This window comes from Oryctolagus cuniculus, chromosome 12 (genome assembly GCF_051225735.1).
Source record: "Oryctolagus cuniculus isolate XC-2025 breed Fujian yellow rabbit chromosome 12, ASM5122573v1, whole genome shotgun sequence".
NCBI lineage: Eukaryota > Metazoa > Chordata > Mammalia > Lagomorpha > Leporidae > Oryctolagus > Oryctolagus cuniculus.
The window spans coordinates 108,514,376-108,531,639 of NC_142878.1; the positions used below are offsets into that span (position 1 = coordinate 108,514,376).

The window sequence follows — 17,264 nt, forward strand, 5'->3', positions numbered from 1 at the left end:
CGGGCAGTGGACACAGCTCAGGTAGCAAGGTGGACGCTCAGACAGTGCCCCACAGCTCAGGTAGCGAGGTGGACACTCGGGCAGTGGACACAGCTCAGGCAGCGAGGTGGACACTCGGGCAGTGAACACAGCTCAGGCAGCGAGGTGGACGCTCGGGCGCTGCAGAAAGTGGACATTTAAGACAGCAGGGATTTCTCTGTGCGGTGCTGAGAAGGCAGCCTGACCAGGAGTTGCTCACCCCAGTCTCGGTTTTGTTCGGTAGCCTTGGGGGGTGTGATACGGGAACACGGGTGCATGGTATCACCGTGTGCTTGTTAATAAACTCCCAACATTGAGCCTGTGTGGGTTGTCGCCTGACAGAGAAGAATTCTGCACAGCGGCACAGATGAATGAGGCACAGGGTACGTTGTAAGCTCTTCATTCAGCGGGAGTAGGCATAGGAGAGTGGGGGCCCTAAGAGAGGGAAATCTGGGTTCATTCCGAGCACCAGGAGCCAGCCACGTGGAGGAACACACAGCCCAGGACGCACGGGGCAGGCGGCCGTGGAGGTGCAGGCTGTGCCCACGGCATCCCAGGCCTTTAATCCACCCCCAAAGGGGCGTGGTTAATTAGCCTGCTTGGCCAGTGGGCACACAGGTGCGGCCAGGCAGGGGCATGAGGTCACACAGCAGCGTGGTGAAAGCGTGGTCTTCCAGCTCACAAACCTGATCAGCTTTATCCTGCACGCCCGCCTATGTCAGGTGGACAGGAGGGCTATCAGGTCAGTAGGAAGTTCTGGGAGGAACTTTGGGGGTTCCAAGCCCTGGAAGTCCTCCACCAATGAGACAGCCCAGACAGGGAAGGCCCACACCCAAATCATGGGAACCTGTTAGGTAGGAAGTCAGATATGAGCTTGTGTGTGTGACAAAGGCCTAAGGAGACATCTGGGTCCAGCATCCACATCTCAAAGTCATCCTGATAACCTTCCAGGGGCACCCAGTATCTGCATCCTGCCCTGCCCCTTCTACCCCATAACCTGCCAGGTGGGGGTCCCGCCCCTTCTGCCTGATAACCTTCCAGGTGCAGCCCAGTATCTGCACTTCAAACGCCCAGCCCCTTCTGCCCAGCCCCTTCTACCCTATAACCACTCTTCCTCTAAGGCTCCTGTAAGGCAGGGCTACACCTGACTGATAACTTCAGGGGGAAAACTCAGATAGGAGTTTTTCTATCTACATCCAAAAGTCCTTTGTTCCAAGAGGAGCAGAGGTGGGGAAGCAAGACCCATCTCCTTAAAAACCCCCAGCCTTGGCCGGCACTGCGGCTCACTAGGCTCACTAGGCTAATCCTCCGCCTGCAGCGCCAGCACTCCAGGTTCTCCCGGTCGGGGCGCCAGATTCTGTCCCGGTTGCTCCTCTTCCAGGCCAGCTCTCTGCTGTGGCCCGGGAGTGCAGTGGAGGATGGCCCAAGTCCTTGGGCCCTGCACTTGCATGGGAGACAAGAAGCACCTGGCTCCTGCCATCGGATCAGTGCGGAGCGCCAGCCGCAGCGGCCATTGGAGGGTGAACCAACAGCAAAGGAAGACCTTTCTCCCTGTCTCTCTCTCTCACTGTCCACTCTGCCTGTCAACAACAACAACAACACCCTGGCCTCAACCGGACTGCACGCACAGCCCTCTGCCTCTCTGCTGAGCCGCCCGCCTGGCCTGCCCAGGTGTGTTCTCTCCACTCAACCATGTAACCTCGCTCTCCCCAGTCTGAGCGACTGGGCGCTCTCTCTCAGGTTCTGCCTGGAGAGGTGCCCATCCGTCCTTACGGATGTCCCTTCCCTAACAAACCTTGCTATTTTGCTTTCCACCACTCTCTCTCACGCCTGAATTCTTTCTTGCGCGAAGAACCCTGTATTCTCCGGTAACACTTCCTCTCCCCGCCTCCGCCTTTTCAGGCTGGCTCCTGTGCCGGTCACAGAGGGACAGGCCGCCCCCAGGTGCTGCCTTAAGCAGAGTAGTTGACAAAGCTGGACCTGGGACTCAGGGCCTGTGTGCGCTCAGGAATGACTGATATGGAGGGGAGAGAGTGGCCGGAGTGAGTGGGTTCTTTTCCTCAGCTTAGTATGGAAATAAAAAGCCGGGAAACAATTTGCAGAGGCAGAGACTTTTATTAGACAGAAAAGATTGATTGGCAAGCGACAGAGAAAGCGCCTGGCCCGAGTGCCCCAGTGGGACGCTGGCTTTGAGGAAGGGTCCGGGTTTGTAGGGCGTTGCTGTGTGTTCACTGGGTCATCCTGTTGGGGTGCCCACTGCACGGGACGGGGTTCACATACGTACGGCTTGGGGCTCATGGAGATAGCGGGATCTCCTGGAGACTGTCTCCTTAGGGGCTTAGCCGCCTCCTCGCTAGCTCTGGGTGAACATCACAGCCACCCTGGAGGTGCGATTTAAGGTCTTAAGGTCACACAGGATACTGGAGCCAGTCTGACTCTCCCGGGGCCCAGCCCCTTCCCCGCCAGCTCTGGGAGAAGGTGTGACTGAAAGCCGCAAGGTCACACGTGCAGCGCAAGAAACTATTAGTGGGAGATGCCGGTCGGCCTGGAGACAGCTGTCTACCACAGCCGACAGCTTGCTTGTGAAAGACATTCTACCTGTGTCTGAGGGGCCGCAGATCCCCGGCCCCACTCGGCCTCAAAAGATGCACTCTGTGGTGTTAGTAAAATGGCGCAGGCCTGTCTGTGGCTTGACCTAAGCTCCCGACATCATCCTAGGCTCCAGCCCCCACCGCTGGCTGGAAGCCAGGTGACCCCATGGCCCAGCCACAGGTGTCAGCTCCACCCTCACCCTAATGGGATTCGCTGCTCCTACTTCCCTGCCCCCCCCCCCCGCAAAGGTCTAACAGGACCTGCTCCTGAACACGTGTGTGTGTGTGTGTGTGTGTGTGTCTTGATCTCTTATGCTCTCCTCTCTCTTACCCTCTGGCCCTCACCCTCCATCCCCCACCGGGCTTCCCCAACCCGACAATAAACCTTCCCTCTAACTTGGTGTGTTTTTTGGCAGCCTTACACGTGGGGCCAGCACTGTGGCGTAGCGGGTAAAGCCACTGCCTTCGGTGCCAGCATCCCACTGGACACCAGTTCAAGTCCCAGCTGCTCCACTTCTGATCCAGCTCTCTGCTATGGTCTGGGAAAGCAGTAGAAGATGGCCCAAGTGCTTGGGCCCCCTGCACCCACGTGGGAGACCCGGAAGAGGCTCCTGGCTCCTGGCTTTGGATCGGCGCAGCTCTAGCCGTTGCGGCTACCTGAGGAGTGAATCAGTGGATGGAAGACCCCTCTCTCTCTCTGCCTCTCCTCTCTCTGTAACTTGGCTTTTCAAATAAATAAATAAATCTTAAAAAAAAAAAAAGATGCACTCCTTGGTCTCGGGCTTGGCATGAGACCCCTGTCTACTGAGTCAAAGAGATGGGGGCGGGGGACAGGAGCAGTTGGATCTGAGGGACTTAGCCCACTGAGAAGACCCCCAATGCCAACCGGCACCTGAGTCCGCAGGAAAGCAAGAAGTCCTCTTCCCCTCAAAGAGGCAGTGGGTTGTGTCTGAGCCAAGAGAGCACTGTCAGCCTTAAGCAGCTGGAGACGTTGGGTAGGATGTCCGGGAGCTCCCTGGGAAGCAGCCAGGATTTTACCCTACAACGTCCTGCCCAGACCACAGTAACCTTCCAGGTGGCCTCAGCCCTCCCCCCAGGGAGTGACACCTGCCCCGCCTCCCCCAAGGCGGCACCGGGAGGCTGCTAGAAGTGAAGCCAGGGGAGGAATTTCACCTGCTTCACACTGGGGGGGGAGGGGGGGAGGCGGGAGGAACTGAGCCCTTTCCTTACAAGCCCCGGTCTCGACACAGGCACCCTGCATAGCTGATGGCTCTCCCCTGTCCTATGTCTGAATTCCTCCTTGCGTGAAGACAAGAACCTATCCCAGCCATCACCGCTAGCAGAGAGGCAGCTCTCCAGGACGCACACCTGTGCGCCAGGCCGAGGCCACGACTCTGCTCCCTCGCAGGCATCAAGGCCCAGGCTCAGCCCTGCACCTGGAGAGCCATCGGTTATCGGCTATGGTTCCTGTCTTTGTGCCACGAGACAGAGGGTGGTGGCAAGTGTGCCAGCGAACTTCAGGGAAGAGAGGTAGAGAATGCACCCCAGCGCAGCCAGCTCGGGAGGGAGCTGAGGCCCCGCGCGCTCAGACCGGGGTATTTACGGTGCCGGGCGTGGGCCCTCCGTTCTCCTCCCGCTGTGCCCCATCTGGAATACTGCTGGGTGTGTCAGGTAGCAAGTCAGAAACTGAGCCTTTGTGTGTATGAGAAAGGCCTGCAGGCCAGCACCCACTGCGGAAGCCCCAGAAGCCCAGCGTCTTGCACTTGCAAGTCCTGCCCAGACCCTGACAACCTCCCAGGTGCTCCCAGAGCTCCCAGGAGAACTCTCTCCTCAGGACCAAAGGGGCTACCTGGTAACACGGGGCAATAAAACCTTCTCAGACGCCCTAAGGGGAGCCCCCCTACTCTGCCAGGTGCCAGCAAATCTGGGGAGGAATTTGCTAATTTTCACCCAACAAACCCTTCCTAGGACCCCCTCATCCTTCGTCCTGGAGGAGAGGGGGAGGTGGGTAAACAGACTCGATTAGAAACCCAGGGAGTCCAAACAGACTGCGGCTCAGCCCTCGGCCTCTGCTGAGCCCACGCCTGGGCAGGTGCGTTCTCCGCTCAACCACGTAACCTCCTCTCCCCAAGTCCCAGTGACCGGGTGCTCTCTCTGTCCCTTCCGTCCTGACGGAGCCCCGTCCCAATAAAGCCTTAGCACTCTGCTCTCTGTCTCACGCCCGAATTCTTTCTTGCATGAAGACAAGAAGCCCTGACACAGCCTGTGGCGTGATAGCGCCTGCTGCCCCGTGTGTGACAGCCCAGCCCACGTGGCAGCCTGGCCTGCACCCTCCAAACCCACCTGCCCCCGCTTCTGGTGGCAGAGACCCCAAGTCCCCCAAGGCTACGCACTGAGAACCAGCCCGCTCGCTGGTAACACCCAACAGGGCTAGGGTTGTGCCCCTGCCCTGACTTCATGGGGGCTTAATTTGAGGGAGGGTCCAGGCAGGGAAGAGCTGGGAAGGCTCTGGTACTGGGTTTTCCCGGATGGCTGGAGGTCAGGGTGGGCTTTACAACAGACCACCCGGGGGCTGCTGCTCCTCTCCTGTGCAAACACAGCCTGGGCCCAGGGTAAGCGGCTTGTGCGCATGAGCATGTGTCCTGGGGTGACCCCCCAAGCTTGGTGCAAGCCCCGCCTCCACGTGCGGAAGAATCTGGTGGAAGCAGGACTTATTCAAAGCAAGGGCCAGCCACGGGGCCGGCGCTGTGGCACAGAGGGCTAAGTCTTAGCCTGCATCCCATGTGGGCACCGCATCCCCAAGCGCTTGGACCCCTGCGCCCCCCTGGGAGAGCGGGAGGCAGCTCCTGGCTTCGGATCAGCTCGGCCCTGGCCGTTGTGGCCATTTGGGGAGTGAACCAGCGGATGGAAGACCTCTCTCTCTCTGTAGCTCTACCTCTCACACATTTTTTAAAGAGAGAAGAAAAGTCACAGCTGTTACGTTACCATCTGCCTCCCCCCACCAGACTTTGTCTCAAACCCGCGAAGATGCAGGCACTCAGACAAGGCCGTGAGGGCCAGGGGAAGGCCGCCGGGCACTGCTGCCCACACGCTCGGGCAGGCAGCCTGGGCTGCTTCTGCCCCCTCCCCACCCCCAGAGCCCCCTCCCCTGCGAGGCCCCTGGGGTGGTGCTCAGGACGCTGAGGCGGTGGTGTGCGGCCCAGGCCCGGAGGCTCGGTTCCTGCTGCGCCCCCCTCCACGGCACCTGTGCACTGTCCTCCCTCTTCCAGGAACCAGGGGTCCCCAAGGAGGTCCCCACGGCCGCCCCTCAGCCTGCTGCCTCACACCCGGCTCCTCCCGGGGGTTCTCCCCACTCCCCTGCCCGGGGTGGCAGGGTGCAGGGGTGACCCCGCGGATGGGGAGGCAGATGCACACGGAGGGGGACACCTGTAGGTGGGGTAAGAAGATTTCTACAGATTTGTTTGAAAGGCAGAGTTAGAGAGAGGTGGAGCCAGAGAGAGAGGGAGAGAGAGGGGAAGGGAGGGGAGAGAGAGGTCTTCCATCTGCTGGTTCACTCCCCAGATGGCCGCAACGGCCAGAGCTGTGCCAACCTGAAACCAGGAGCCAGGAGCTTCCCCCGGGTCTCCCAGGCAGGTTCAAGATTTATTTATTTTGAAAGGCAGAGTTATAGAAACGGGGGGAGGGGAGAGGAGAAAGAGAGAGAGAGAGAGCTGGATACTCTCCATCTGCTGTTTTGCTCCCCACATGGCTGCAGTGTCCTGGGCTGCACCAGGCTGAGGCAGGAGCAGGTGCTTCTCCTGGTCTCCCACGGGGTGCAGGGCCCAAGGACTCGGGCCATCCTCCACTGCACTCCCGGGCCACAGCAGAGAGCTGGCCTGGAAGAGGGGCAACCGGGACAGAATCTGGCGCCCCAACTGGGACTAGAACCCGGGGTGCCGGCGCCGCAGGCGGAGGATTAGCCTAGTGAGCCACAGCGCCAGCCCTCATTTAACTTCTTTTAAAGCAAGATTGATTGATTGATTGATTTCTCTGTCTTCATCGCGCTCTCTGAAGCACCCGGTATCTCTGCTGACCCTGAGGAAGCTTCTGCGCTGGGGGCTGACAGCCACCAGGAAACTCAAATGAGAGCAGGCTGGGCACCTGCACACCATCCGCAGGACGCTGTACACCACCCGCAGGACGCTGCACACCACCCCCACCAGATGCTGCACACGACCCGCCAGACGCTGCACATGACCCCCACCAGATGCTGCACACAACCCGCGCCTGACACTGCACACGACCCCCACCAGACGCTGCACACAACCAGCACTGGACACCTGCACACGACCCGCCCCACCTCTGTGCACGCCCCTCCAGACGCTGCACGTGGCCCACACGCTGCCTCTGCACACGACCCGCTCCTGACACTGCACATGGCCCACACCCCCGCCCCTGCACACGACCCCCGCCTGACGCTGCACGCAGCCCACTCCACTTCTGCACGCGACCCGTGCAAGCACCTGTGCATGGGTGACCCACACACCTGACCGGTGCGCACGACCAGAACACAGCTCGGGCTCTTCGGAGCCCCTTGCCGCTGGGTCAGAGGTCAGAGGGTGCCCAGGTGGCGTGGCCTTTGGAGGAGCCTCCAGGGTGCCGGTGACCCCTGCATACCTGCGCACCAACCAAGCCCGGCCTCCACCCAGACACCTCCTCTCCGGCCTGACCGCCCCCGGCCCCGGCCCTGGATCAGGGGCCTGGCCCAGTCCTTGGTGGCTGAGTTTCCTTGCTCCTTGCTTTAATTTCTCTGCCATTTTACCTGTTACCAGAATCTGCCAGAAACAGGGAGACTGCAGCCAGCCCACGAAAGGAGCCGCCTCCCTCCTACTTTCCAGGGCTGTCCTATTTTTTATTATTATTATTACTACTACTACTACTACTATTGAAAGGCAGAGTAAGAGAGAGAGGGACAGAGCTCTTCCACCTGTTGGCTCACTCCTGAAATGGCCACCACGGTGGGCTGGGCCAGGCTGAAGCCGGGAGCCAGGAGCTTCCCCCAGGTCTCCCACGCAGGTGCAGGGCCCGAGCACTGGGTCCATCTCCCTCTGCCTTCCCAGGCCACAGCAGGGCGCTGGGTCGGGCGTGCAGCAGCCGGGCTAGAACCCGGCGCCCGTGTGGGAGGCAGCCCCACACCAGCTCCTCAACCTGCTTTTCTAAGGCCACACCAGTGCCCAGGGGCCCGCGGGACAGACTGTGAGGCCCAGAGAGAGGAGTGCCCACGCTGCGTGGCGCTGGGGACAGCCACCAAGTCCTGCGGCCGAGCGGCACGCGCAGCCACAGCCTTCAACACAGCCGGGATTCGGGTCTCAGCACCCCGCACGCGGGGCCTCGGGCCTCCGATTGTCAGCACCTCCCACACCGGGTCTTCCTCCCTCGCCAGGGTCGCCCGCCAGGCCGTGGACTGCAAGCGCGCACACACACCGAATCTCCAAACCCCCAGGCTCGGTCCTGCCCCCACCCCGGGCCTCCGCTTCCGGATTCTGAGTGCTGGCACTTGGAGGCCGTGCCACAGTCTCACGCGTGGTTTCTGCTGTCGTTTGGTCGTTTTCATTGTCTTACAGCCTCCCTGTAGACTGTGAGGGCAGGGGCTCAGGCGCTGGCTGGGAGCACACCCAGGGTGCACACAGGCATCCTGCTCTGTGAGCTGCTGCCAAAGGGGCCCTTCCTGTACCAACGCCTTGGTGCCCCGACCACCTGCCGTGTCCCCCCTCCCCCCATTAATTCTCCGCCAAGAGCTGTATTCAAGAACTTCCGCCCAGGGGCAGGCATTTGTCCCAGCGGCCAAAGTCCCCACTCGGGATGCCCGCATTCCTATCAGAGTGTGAGGTTCAAGTCCCGGCTCCTCTGCTCCTGAGCCCACTTCCTGGTAACGCACACCCTGGACGCAGCAGTGGTGGCTCAAGGACTTGGGTTCCTGCCACACTTGTGGGAAGCCTGGGTTGGGTCCGGCTGCTGGCTTCAGCCTGGCCCAGCCCTGGCTGTTGCAGGCATTTGGGAAGTGAACCAGTGAACTGAGGATCTATCTCTGCCTTTCAAATAAAATGAAAATAAGTAAAATTTAAAAATCGAAAAAAGTATTGGGTAAACAACGAAGGGCATTCTTTTAAAAATCAAAATTGGTGGGGCTGGCGCTGTGGTACGGTGAGCTAAGCGGCTGCTTGACACCAGCATCCATTAGGAATGCTGGTTCAAGTCCCGGCTGCTCCACTTCCCAGCCAGCTCCCTGCTGATGCCTGGGAAAGCAGCGGAACATGGCCCAAGTGCTTGGGCCCCTGCACCCACGTGGGAGATCTGGAAGAAGCTCTGGCTCTTGGCTATGACCTGGCCCATCTCTGGCTGTTGTGGCCATTTGGGGAGTGAACCAGCAGATGGAAGACCTCTCTCTCTCTCTCTCTCTCTCTCTCTCTCTCTGTAACAGCCTTTCAAATAAATTTTTAAAAATAAAAATCTTTCAAACAATAATAGCAATGCATGTGGGGTGGGATTTGGTGCAGTAGTTGAGACGCCCATGTCCCACATCAGCGCCTGGGTTCAAACCCCAGCTCTGCTCTGACCCCAGCTTCCTGTCGTGCAGGCCTGGGAGGCAGCCGTGGTGGTCAGGTGCCTGGGTCCTGTCACCCACGGGAGACCTGGACGGAGTGCTGGCTTCCGGCTTCCGACCCATCCAGCCCCAACCGTGAGGCATCTGGGGAGAGCCCAGCAGGTGGGAGAGCTCCCTCTGCTGCTGTTGAAACAAACAAGTAGGCGCCAGTCCCAGCGGGCCGCACGCTCGTGGGAACGTTTACCCTGGAAACTGCGCTGGCTCCTGGACCATGAGCTCCTGAGCTGCCCTCTCTGTATCAGCTTTGTGGCAGGCGATGCACGCACTGAGCCAGGACCAAAACGCAGGTCGGCCTCCACCTCCGCCGCAGTCACCCAACTCTGTCACCAAACCCCGGAGTGGACCAACTGCTCTCCTCCCGCCCTCAGCTTCCGGCCCTCAACCTCCGGCCCTTCAACATCCGGCCCCTCAGCCTCCGGCCCCTCAACCTCTGGCCCCTCAGCTTCCCGATCCTCAGCCTCCGGCCCTCAGTTTCCCGGCCCTCAGCCTCCAGCCCCTCAGCCTCCGGCCACTCAACCTCCAGCCCTTCAGGCTCCGTCCCCTCAGCTTCCGGCCCCTCAGCCTCTGGCCCTCAGCTTCCAGCCATCAGCTTCCAGCCCTCAGCCTCCGGCCCCTCAACCTCCCGCCCCTCAGTTTCCGGCCCCTTGGCCTCCCGGCCCTCAACTTCCGGCCATCAGCCTCCTGGCCCCCCGGCCCCCGGTCCTCCAGCCTCCCGGCCCTCAGCCTCCGGCCCCCCAGCCTCTGGGTCCTCAGCCTCCTGTCCCTCAGCCTCCGGCCCTTAGCCTCCCAGTCCTCAGCCTCCAGGTCCTCAGTCTCTGGGCCTCAGTCTCAGGTCCCTCAACCTCCGGCCTCTCAGCCCCCGGTCCTCAGCCTCCGGCCCCCCGGCCTCCGGGTCCTCAGCCTCCTGGCCCTCAGACTCCCGGCCCTCAACCTCCGGCCCTTCAACATCCGGCCCCTCAGCCTCCCGGCCCTCAACCTCCGGCCCTTCAACATCCGGCCCCTCAGCCTCCCGGCCCTCAACCTCAGGCCCCTCAGCTTCCCGATCCTCAGCCTCCTGGCCCCTTAGTTTCCGGCCCCTCAGCCCCCGGTCCTCCAGCCTCCCGGCCCTCAGCCTTCTGGCCCCTCAGCCTCCGGGTCCTCAGCCTCCAGCCCCTTAGTTTCCGGCCCCTCGGCCTCCGGGTCCTCAGCCTCCCAGCTCTTCCATCACCCAGCCTTTTGGCCAAGAGCAGCCATAGCAGATTGGCTTCTCACAGATTTTCTTCTCTTTTTTCTTAAATTTTTCTTTAAAAATTTCTATGGTGCCTTTTAAGAACAATTTATTTATTTGAAAGGCAGAGATTAAAGAGATGGATTTTTTTAAGATTTATTTATTTATTTGAAAGAGATTTATTTATTTATTTGAGAAAGCAGTGGAAGATGGCCCAAGTCCTTGGGTCCCTGCACGCATGTGAGAAGACCTGGAGGAAGCTCCTGGCTTCTGGCTCCGGATCAGCGCGGCTCCAGGTGTTGCGGCCAACTGGGGAGTGAACCAGCAGATGGAAGACCTCTCTCGCTGCCTCGCCTCTCTCTGTGTAACTCTGACTTTCAAATAAATAAATAACTCTTGTAAAAAATTTATTTATTTAAAAGGCAGAATTACAGAGAGAACAAGAGAGGCAGAGAGAGAGAGGTCTTCCATCCACTGGTTCACTCCCCAAATGACCTCAACGGCAAGAGCTGGGCCAATCAGAAGCCAGGAGCCAGGAGAATCTTCCAGGTCTCCCACATGGGTGCAGGGGCCCAAGCACTTGGGCCATCTTCTACTGCTTTCCCAGGCCACAGCAGAGAGCTGGATCAGAAGAGGAGCAGCCAGATTCGAACCAGTGCCTATGTGGGATGCTGACACCGGAGGTAGCAGCTTTGCCCACAACACCAGCAGCCCCCCATCTGTTTTTTTATGAACTCTTTACCATGTGTTTGCTTTTTCGTCTTCATCTTTTCTAAAACATTCGTAAAACTCAATCCAGGTCTCCCAGAGGTGTGGCAGGGACCTGCTGCCTCCCAGGGGCAGGAAGCTGCAGCGGGAGTGGGGCTGGAACCTGAACCCGGGCACGCCCACGCGGGAGCGGCATCCCGACGGCGCCACAGCGCAGCCTGGTTCCGAGTCTCCCTGCCACTGTGCGGGAGCTCTGTGTGCGAGTCTGGACAAGTTCCGGATTCGCAGGAGTGGCGCTGGCGTTGTGGTGCACATCCCACGGCCCATGAGTCCTGGCTGCTCTGTCCCGCCAAGTCAGCGTCCCGATAATGTGCCTGGGAGGCGACAGATGAAGAGCCAAGCATCTGGGCTCCCACTGCCAACGCGGCAGATCTGGATGGAGTTCCTGGCTCTTGGCTTTAGCCTGGCCCAGTGCCAGCTACTGCAAGCATTGAAGAGTGAGCCATTGGAAGGGAGATATTCTCATATTCTGTCACTGCCTTTGAAATAAATCTGTTTTTTGAAAAAGATCACAGAAAAATAAAATAAAAGGTAACTTCACTGGGGCCGGGCCAGCGTCTCGGTGGAGTGGGTTGAGCCATCGCCTGCGGCGCCGGCACCCCTATCAGAGCACCGGTTCAAGTCCAGCTGCTTCAACTCTGAACCAGCGTCCAGCCAGTGCTCCTGGGAAAGCAGAGGACGATGGCCTGAGCACTTTTCCACGCGGGAGACTTGGATGGGGTTTAAGGCTCCTGGCTTTGGCCTGGCCCAGTCCTGGCCGTGTGGGCAAACTATTTGGGGAGTGGACCAGCAGAGGAAAGATCTGTCATTCTGCCTTTCAAATAAATGTACATATATTTTTTTAAAGTAAAGAAAGGTTTGGCCGGCGCCGCGGCTCACTAGGATAATCCTCCGCCTAGCGGCGCCGGCACACCGGGTTCTAGTCCCGGTCGGGGCGCCGGATTCTGTCCCGGTTGCCCCTCTTCCAGGCCAGCCCTCTGCTGTGGCTTGGGAGTGCAGTGGAGGATGGCCCAGGTGCTTGGGCCCTGCACCCCATGGGAGACCAGGAAAAGCACCTGGCTCCTGGCTCCTGGCTCCTGCCATTGGATCAGCGCGGTGCGCTGGCCGCAGCGCGCGTGGCCGCGGCGGCCATTGGAGGGTGAACCAACGGCAAAAGGAAGACCTTTCTCTCTGTCTCTCTCTCTCACTGTCCACTCTGCCTGTCAAAAAAAAAAAAAAAAAAAAAAAAAGGTTTGTTTGTTTTTGGTGCAAAAAACTATAAAACCCATGCATAGTCTTTTCATCACGCACATTCTCCACGAACCTGTGGAAGGCCGGGCGTTGGGGAGTCAGCCCTTTGTTCTCAGGCTTGTCGCTCCCCCACTCGCGGAGGACCGACACCGGACTGGATGCTGTTTTCTTTCCCTGGTCCTTCGCGGAGGAGCGGCACCAACAAGCTCTCCGACCGACCGACTCTCTCAGAGGGGACCCCCGCAGGTTGCCTCTCTCCCCCTTTTATAGTCCTCTCCCACCAATCCGTGCTCCGCTGCCCGCGTGCTGAGCACACCGCTCTCCTCCAATCAGAGGTTGGATCAGGAATCAGCTAATTGACGAAGCAGCTGTGTAAGATTTGTTTACTCCCTCTCAGCGCCATATGGTGGGAGATCAGACACATAGAGTTAGTTTCAGTCCACAGTCTCAGTACTTATTTGTCTCCCGGGCGCCCCGCCATGTTGCGGGGGACGGGCCCTGCTCCCCACAAGGCTGAAGGTCACTTCCCCATTGGCTGTTTGTCTTTGAGCTGCTGCTCAGCGGGATTGTTTATTCTTCTGCAGCCAGATTGATTGGTCTCTGCTTCAGGCTCGCGGGCGGGCGGGTTGTGTCCTGCTCAGAGAGGAAAGGGTGCTGCCCTCCGATGAGCGGGGGACGGCGGGCTGGGCTCCTTGTGCAACTAGACAGCTCCTGCTCTCCGAGGATCCCGGTTTCAGGGGGACACGAGGCAAACTGGCCACTGCGTTCTGCGTCATAACAACGTCATACAAGCACACAGGAATGTGTGTGAGTCAAGGACACCTCGCCAGCCGGAGCTGGCCAGGGAGGGCTTCCCGATGGAGGCGAGCACGGCAGGGCCCCGGCCAGCAATGGCCTTCCAGTAAAAGCAGCCACGTGTGCAAACCCAAGAGGCAAGAAGTGACGTGCTCATTCAGGTTGTGCAGTATGGCCAGAGACTGGCTGCCCTGCCCGGCTGGCCAGGGGTCCGCGGCAAAGCTGGAAGGGTGGGCATCAGGGCCTTACCCTGTGGCAGTGGGGAGGCAGCCGAGGACCTGACCAGGCAGAGGAGTCAGAGGCGGCCCAGGGTGGAGGCAGTGAGGAGGCGGGGCCGGGGCCGGGGCCGCCGCGGCCTCTCACCAGCAGCCCTGACTGTCCCCAGCTGCCGATGAGCCTGCGTGTTTCGAATGCTCCATTCTCTCAGCTTTCCAGGACGCGAGCAGCAGCAGCAAGGCAGGCACCTTCTCTAGGGGACACTCCGCCCAGGACGGTGGCCACACGGAGCACGGGCCCCTAGTGGGGAACGCCACAGTGCCGCCCACCTCGGTACCCCCAGCAGACGGGGGGCGGGGCGGTAAGTGCGGCTGCCCAGACCCATCTGTCCAGGCCCCCCTTCAAAGCAGGCAAGTGCAAGTGTTTGGCAAGTGGTTAAGATGCACTTGGGACCTCCACATCCCGCAGCAGTGCATGGTTCAAGCCCCAGCTCCACTCCAGGCTCCAGCTTCCTGCTGGGAGACAGCAGGCAGTGGCTCAGAAGGCTGGGTCCCTGGCGTCTATGTGGGAAACCGGTTCTGGGTTCCCGGCTCCCAGCTGTCAGAGGCATTTGGGGAGTAAACCAGTGGAAGTTCTCCCTCTCTCTGTCTCTGCCCCTCGAATAAACAGAATTTTGGTGGCTGGCACTGTGGCCCTAGCAGGTAAGGCCAGCATTCCACATGGCGCTGGTTTAAGTCCCGGCAGCTCCACTTCTGACCAGCTCCCTGCTAACGGTCTGGGGAAGGAGTGGAGGATGGCCTAAGTGCTTGGGCCCCTGCACTCGCATGGGAGGCCTGGCAGAAGCTCCTGGCTCCTGGCTTCAGCCTGGCCCAGCCCCCCGCTGCTGCAGCCATCTGGGGAGTGAACCAATGGATGGAAGCTCTCTGTCTCTCCCTCTCTATAACAACTCTTTCAAATAAGTAAACAAATCTTTAAATAAACATATAAACATTTTTAGAAAAACAAGGGCAACAGAAGAACCGCGCACTGGCTGGTCTGGGGTCAGGTGTCGGAGCGTGGGTAATGGCACTCCTGAGACAGGGCCAGAGCTCCCTCTGGCTGGGCACCACCTCCCCTCCTGCCGCCGCTCTGCACCCGCGGTGCTGCCTCCAGCCCCCGTGGAGGTGGCCAGTGGTCACCCCGTGCCTGCTGTGTGCAGGGCTCCAGGCCGGGCTCCACAGGGAGTCGCGGGGGGACCGTGGTCACCCCGTGCCTGCTGTGTGCAGGGCTCCAGGCCGGGCTCCACAGGGAGTCGCGGGGGGGACCGCGCCGTGGGCCAGAGCAGAGCAGTGTGCAGGCCTTGGCTCTGAAACAGCTGCGGCTGTTCAGTAGGACCGAGCCTGGCTGACTGGGAGGACAGCGATTTCCAAGTGATGAGGGCCAGCTGGAGCCCCCACCCCTGGGTTTGTCACAGTGTCCCCGTGCCACATCCTACCCTTCACCCCGACCCGATTCCAGGAAGCTCCAACCCAATGCACGGCCAGGACCCAGGCTCTCTGACAAGGGACGCAGCGTCCAAGCACAGCCTTAACTGCTGCCCAAACGTTGCCTCTTGAGGTAGTTTGTTTTCCCCCAAGATTTATTATTTATTTAAAAGACAGGGTAAGAGACAGAGAGACAGAGATCTTCCACCCACGGGCTCACTCCCGCTGAGACTGAGGCCGAAGCCGGGAGCCCATAGCTCCGCCCAGGTCTCCCATGTGGGCGGCTGGGGCCCAAGCACTGTGTCCACTTCTGTCGCCTTCCCAAGGGCATCAGCAGGGAGCTGGATCAGGGGCTGAGCAGCCAGGACTGGAGCCCGCGCTCTCACAGGGGATGCTGGCGTCACGGGCACACCTAGCTCACTGTACCACAACACCGGCCTCCAGAGGGGCTTTATGCTACACGTTAGTTCTGTCTTCTTCCATGCCTGAAGGCAATTCTATCCCACAGCACCACTCATCCTGTCAGGTGCCGTAGAGGGGAGAGCTGCTGGAGGTAGCGGAGGCCTTGGTCCTGGCCAGTGGTGTCCTGGCGGCTCTGGAGGCAGCTCCAGTCTCGGGGCTCTTGGGACGGGACGGGGTATCCCCCATGTCTGATCTGGAAGCCAGCCCCAACCCCAGCTCCCGACTGCACAGTACAGCCAAACAGCCGTGAGCTCAGATGCAGGGCAGCAGGGGCTGTGGTCTCGCTGGGGCCTCCTCCCCATTTATGTGAGCTGGGGGGAAGGGGCCCAGACACCCAGCCCCGTCTCAGGAGCAGGACAGCAGAGGAGACCACACACACAGGCACCGGGGGCCCAGGCAGGTCCAGCCCCGCTGGCCGCTCACCTGTGCTTGCAGAAAGCAATGTGGGTCCAGGAGGAAACAGCATGAGGGGTTCAGGCCTCGAGGCTCCAGGCAGGCGCTGGGGCGGGGCAGGGGGCTGCTGTACTCCACGCATTTTCTCTCCCTCGGTCCTCCCCACACCTCCACGAGCGTAGGACGGCGAGGGAGAAGAGCCAGTCGGGGCCAGCAGGGCGCACTGACTCGAGCAGGGGACGGGACGAAGGAGCATCGGCCAGCCAGCGTCAGCCCAGACCCTTCCCAAGAAGGTCACTGTTTATTCCCAGCACCCCAGGTTCACAGCACGGTCAGTGGACACCACGTCCTGCCGGTGGGCACTTAGGCAAGTGACCCACCCCGCCAGGACCTCCAGGTCTCCTGTCACTGAGTCCTGCGCCCAGGAGCACAGGGACAACACAGCCACCATCACGGCACCACTCTGGGAACAGGCAGAAGGGGCTGCAGGCAGCAGGCGTCCTCTGGGAGAAGCCAGGCCCAAAGCCTCTGATGCAGTGTAGCCAGGAGCAGGCCAGTGCCTGGGGCAGCTCCAGGGCAGGCCCAGGTCAGAGCCCTGCTCAGCAAACATGGGCCTCTTCACCAAGGGTGGACGCCTCCCTCCTTCGCAGCTCGGCCAGGAGAAGAGGCCACACGGCACGGAAACCCCAGTTCAACCGTGCTGGACGCCATCGTGCTGGGACAGGGTTTCTCTCACTTTGTCCACAATGGTCTCCACCTCCGCCATGGCCCCCAGACCTGGGAGCAAAGTTCTGCTATGGCCAAGGACTTGCCAGATGGGGCCCACAGCCCCTCCCAGGGTTCCGCCAGGTACCCTACCCAGAGCCCAAGGCCAGGCCAGTGCGTTTGCCTAAGCCACCCCTGGAATCCTTCCTGGACAGCACAGCACAGGCCCTGGGATGGGGCTGCGTGCCAGGGACTCCACCAGGCCCTGCCCGTGACGTTCATCCCGACCACTCTGGCGACTCCCAAGGTCCAGTGAGGGGGGCGATTTTGCCACCATCACAAGCCCTTCTGCGGCCAGGCTGTGAGGCTGGTGAGACGCCCACCTTGGTCTCCACACACCAGCTTCTTTGCCACGCAGGGGATCTCGATGTAGCCGAAGGCCTTGAGCTGGTCCACCTGCTGGGCGGTGATTGGGTGCTCCCACATGGCCGTGTTCATTGCCGGGCAGAAGAGCAGGGGCTTGCTGCGGTCCCAGGCCCGGATGACACAGGTCTGTGAAGGAGGCGGGGCGGGGGTCCTGCAGGTCTGCCGCCACCCACCCCGTCCTCTAGGCCCTGCACCAGCAGTGCAGCCCCAGGCTGCAGGGGCCCGGTGCAGCCTATCGGCAGGCAGCTAGCTAGCTGGCTGGCGGGCCCCCTGGCCCCCCACAGGAGGTGCTCGGGCAATACTGCCAGCGGCCCGGCCCCCTCCAGGCAGGCCCCCTGTCCTCTGCA

The 17,264-nt window shown here is 60.6% G+C and overlaps 1 protein-coding gene and 1 long non-coding RNA gene across 9 annotated transcripts in view; one reads left to right on the forward strand and one right to left on the reverse strand.

Moving 5' to 3' along the window:
* Nucleotides 1-17,264, reverse strand: part of PPCDC (phosphopantothenoylcysteine decarboxylase) — a 76,182-nt gene that overhangs the window by 41,462 nt on the left and 17,456 nt on the right. For 4 of the 8 annotated variants that reach the window (XR_016218438.1, XM_089310850.1, XM_002722037.6 and 1 more), the window contains 2 exons: nucleotides 16,875-17,043; nucleotides 16,056-16,563 (listed from right to left, as the gene is read on the reverse strand). The exons of 1 other annotated variant lie outside the window; for it this stretch is intronic. Coding sequence is in view for 3 of the 7 variants with exons in the window: in XM_089310850.1 (XP_089166976.1) it covers nucleotides 16,478-16,563; nucleotides 16,875-17,043 (255 nt within the window). In the remaining 4 variants the exon portion in view is untranslated. Of the gene's footprint in view, nucleotides 1-16,055; nucleotides 16,564-16,874; nucleotides 17,044-17,264 lie in introns of those variants that run through there. 3 more of the 8 variants (XR_007915059.3, XR_007915060.3, XR_016218437.1) reach the window with 1 other exon arrangement.
* Nucleotides 92-3,370, forward strand: LOC149123218 (uncharacterized). Its single transcript, XR_016218439.1, has 2 exons — nucleotides 92-2,790; nucleotides 3,026-3,370. It is a non-coding gene; the product is annotated as an uncharacterized LOC149123218 (long non-coding RNA).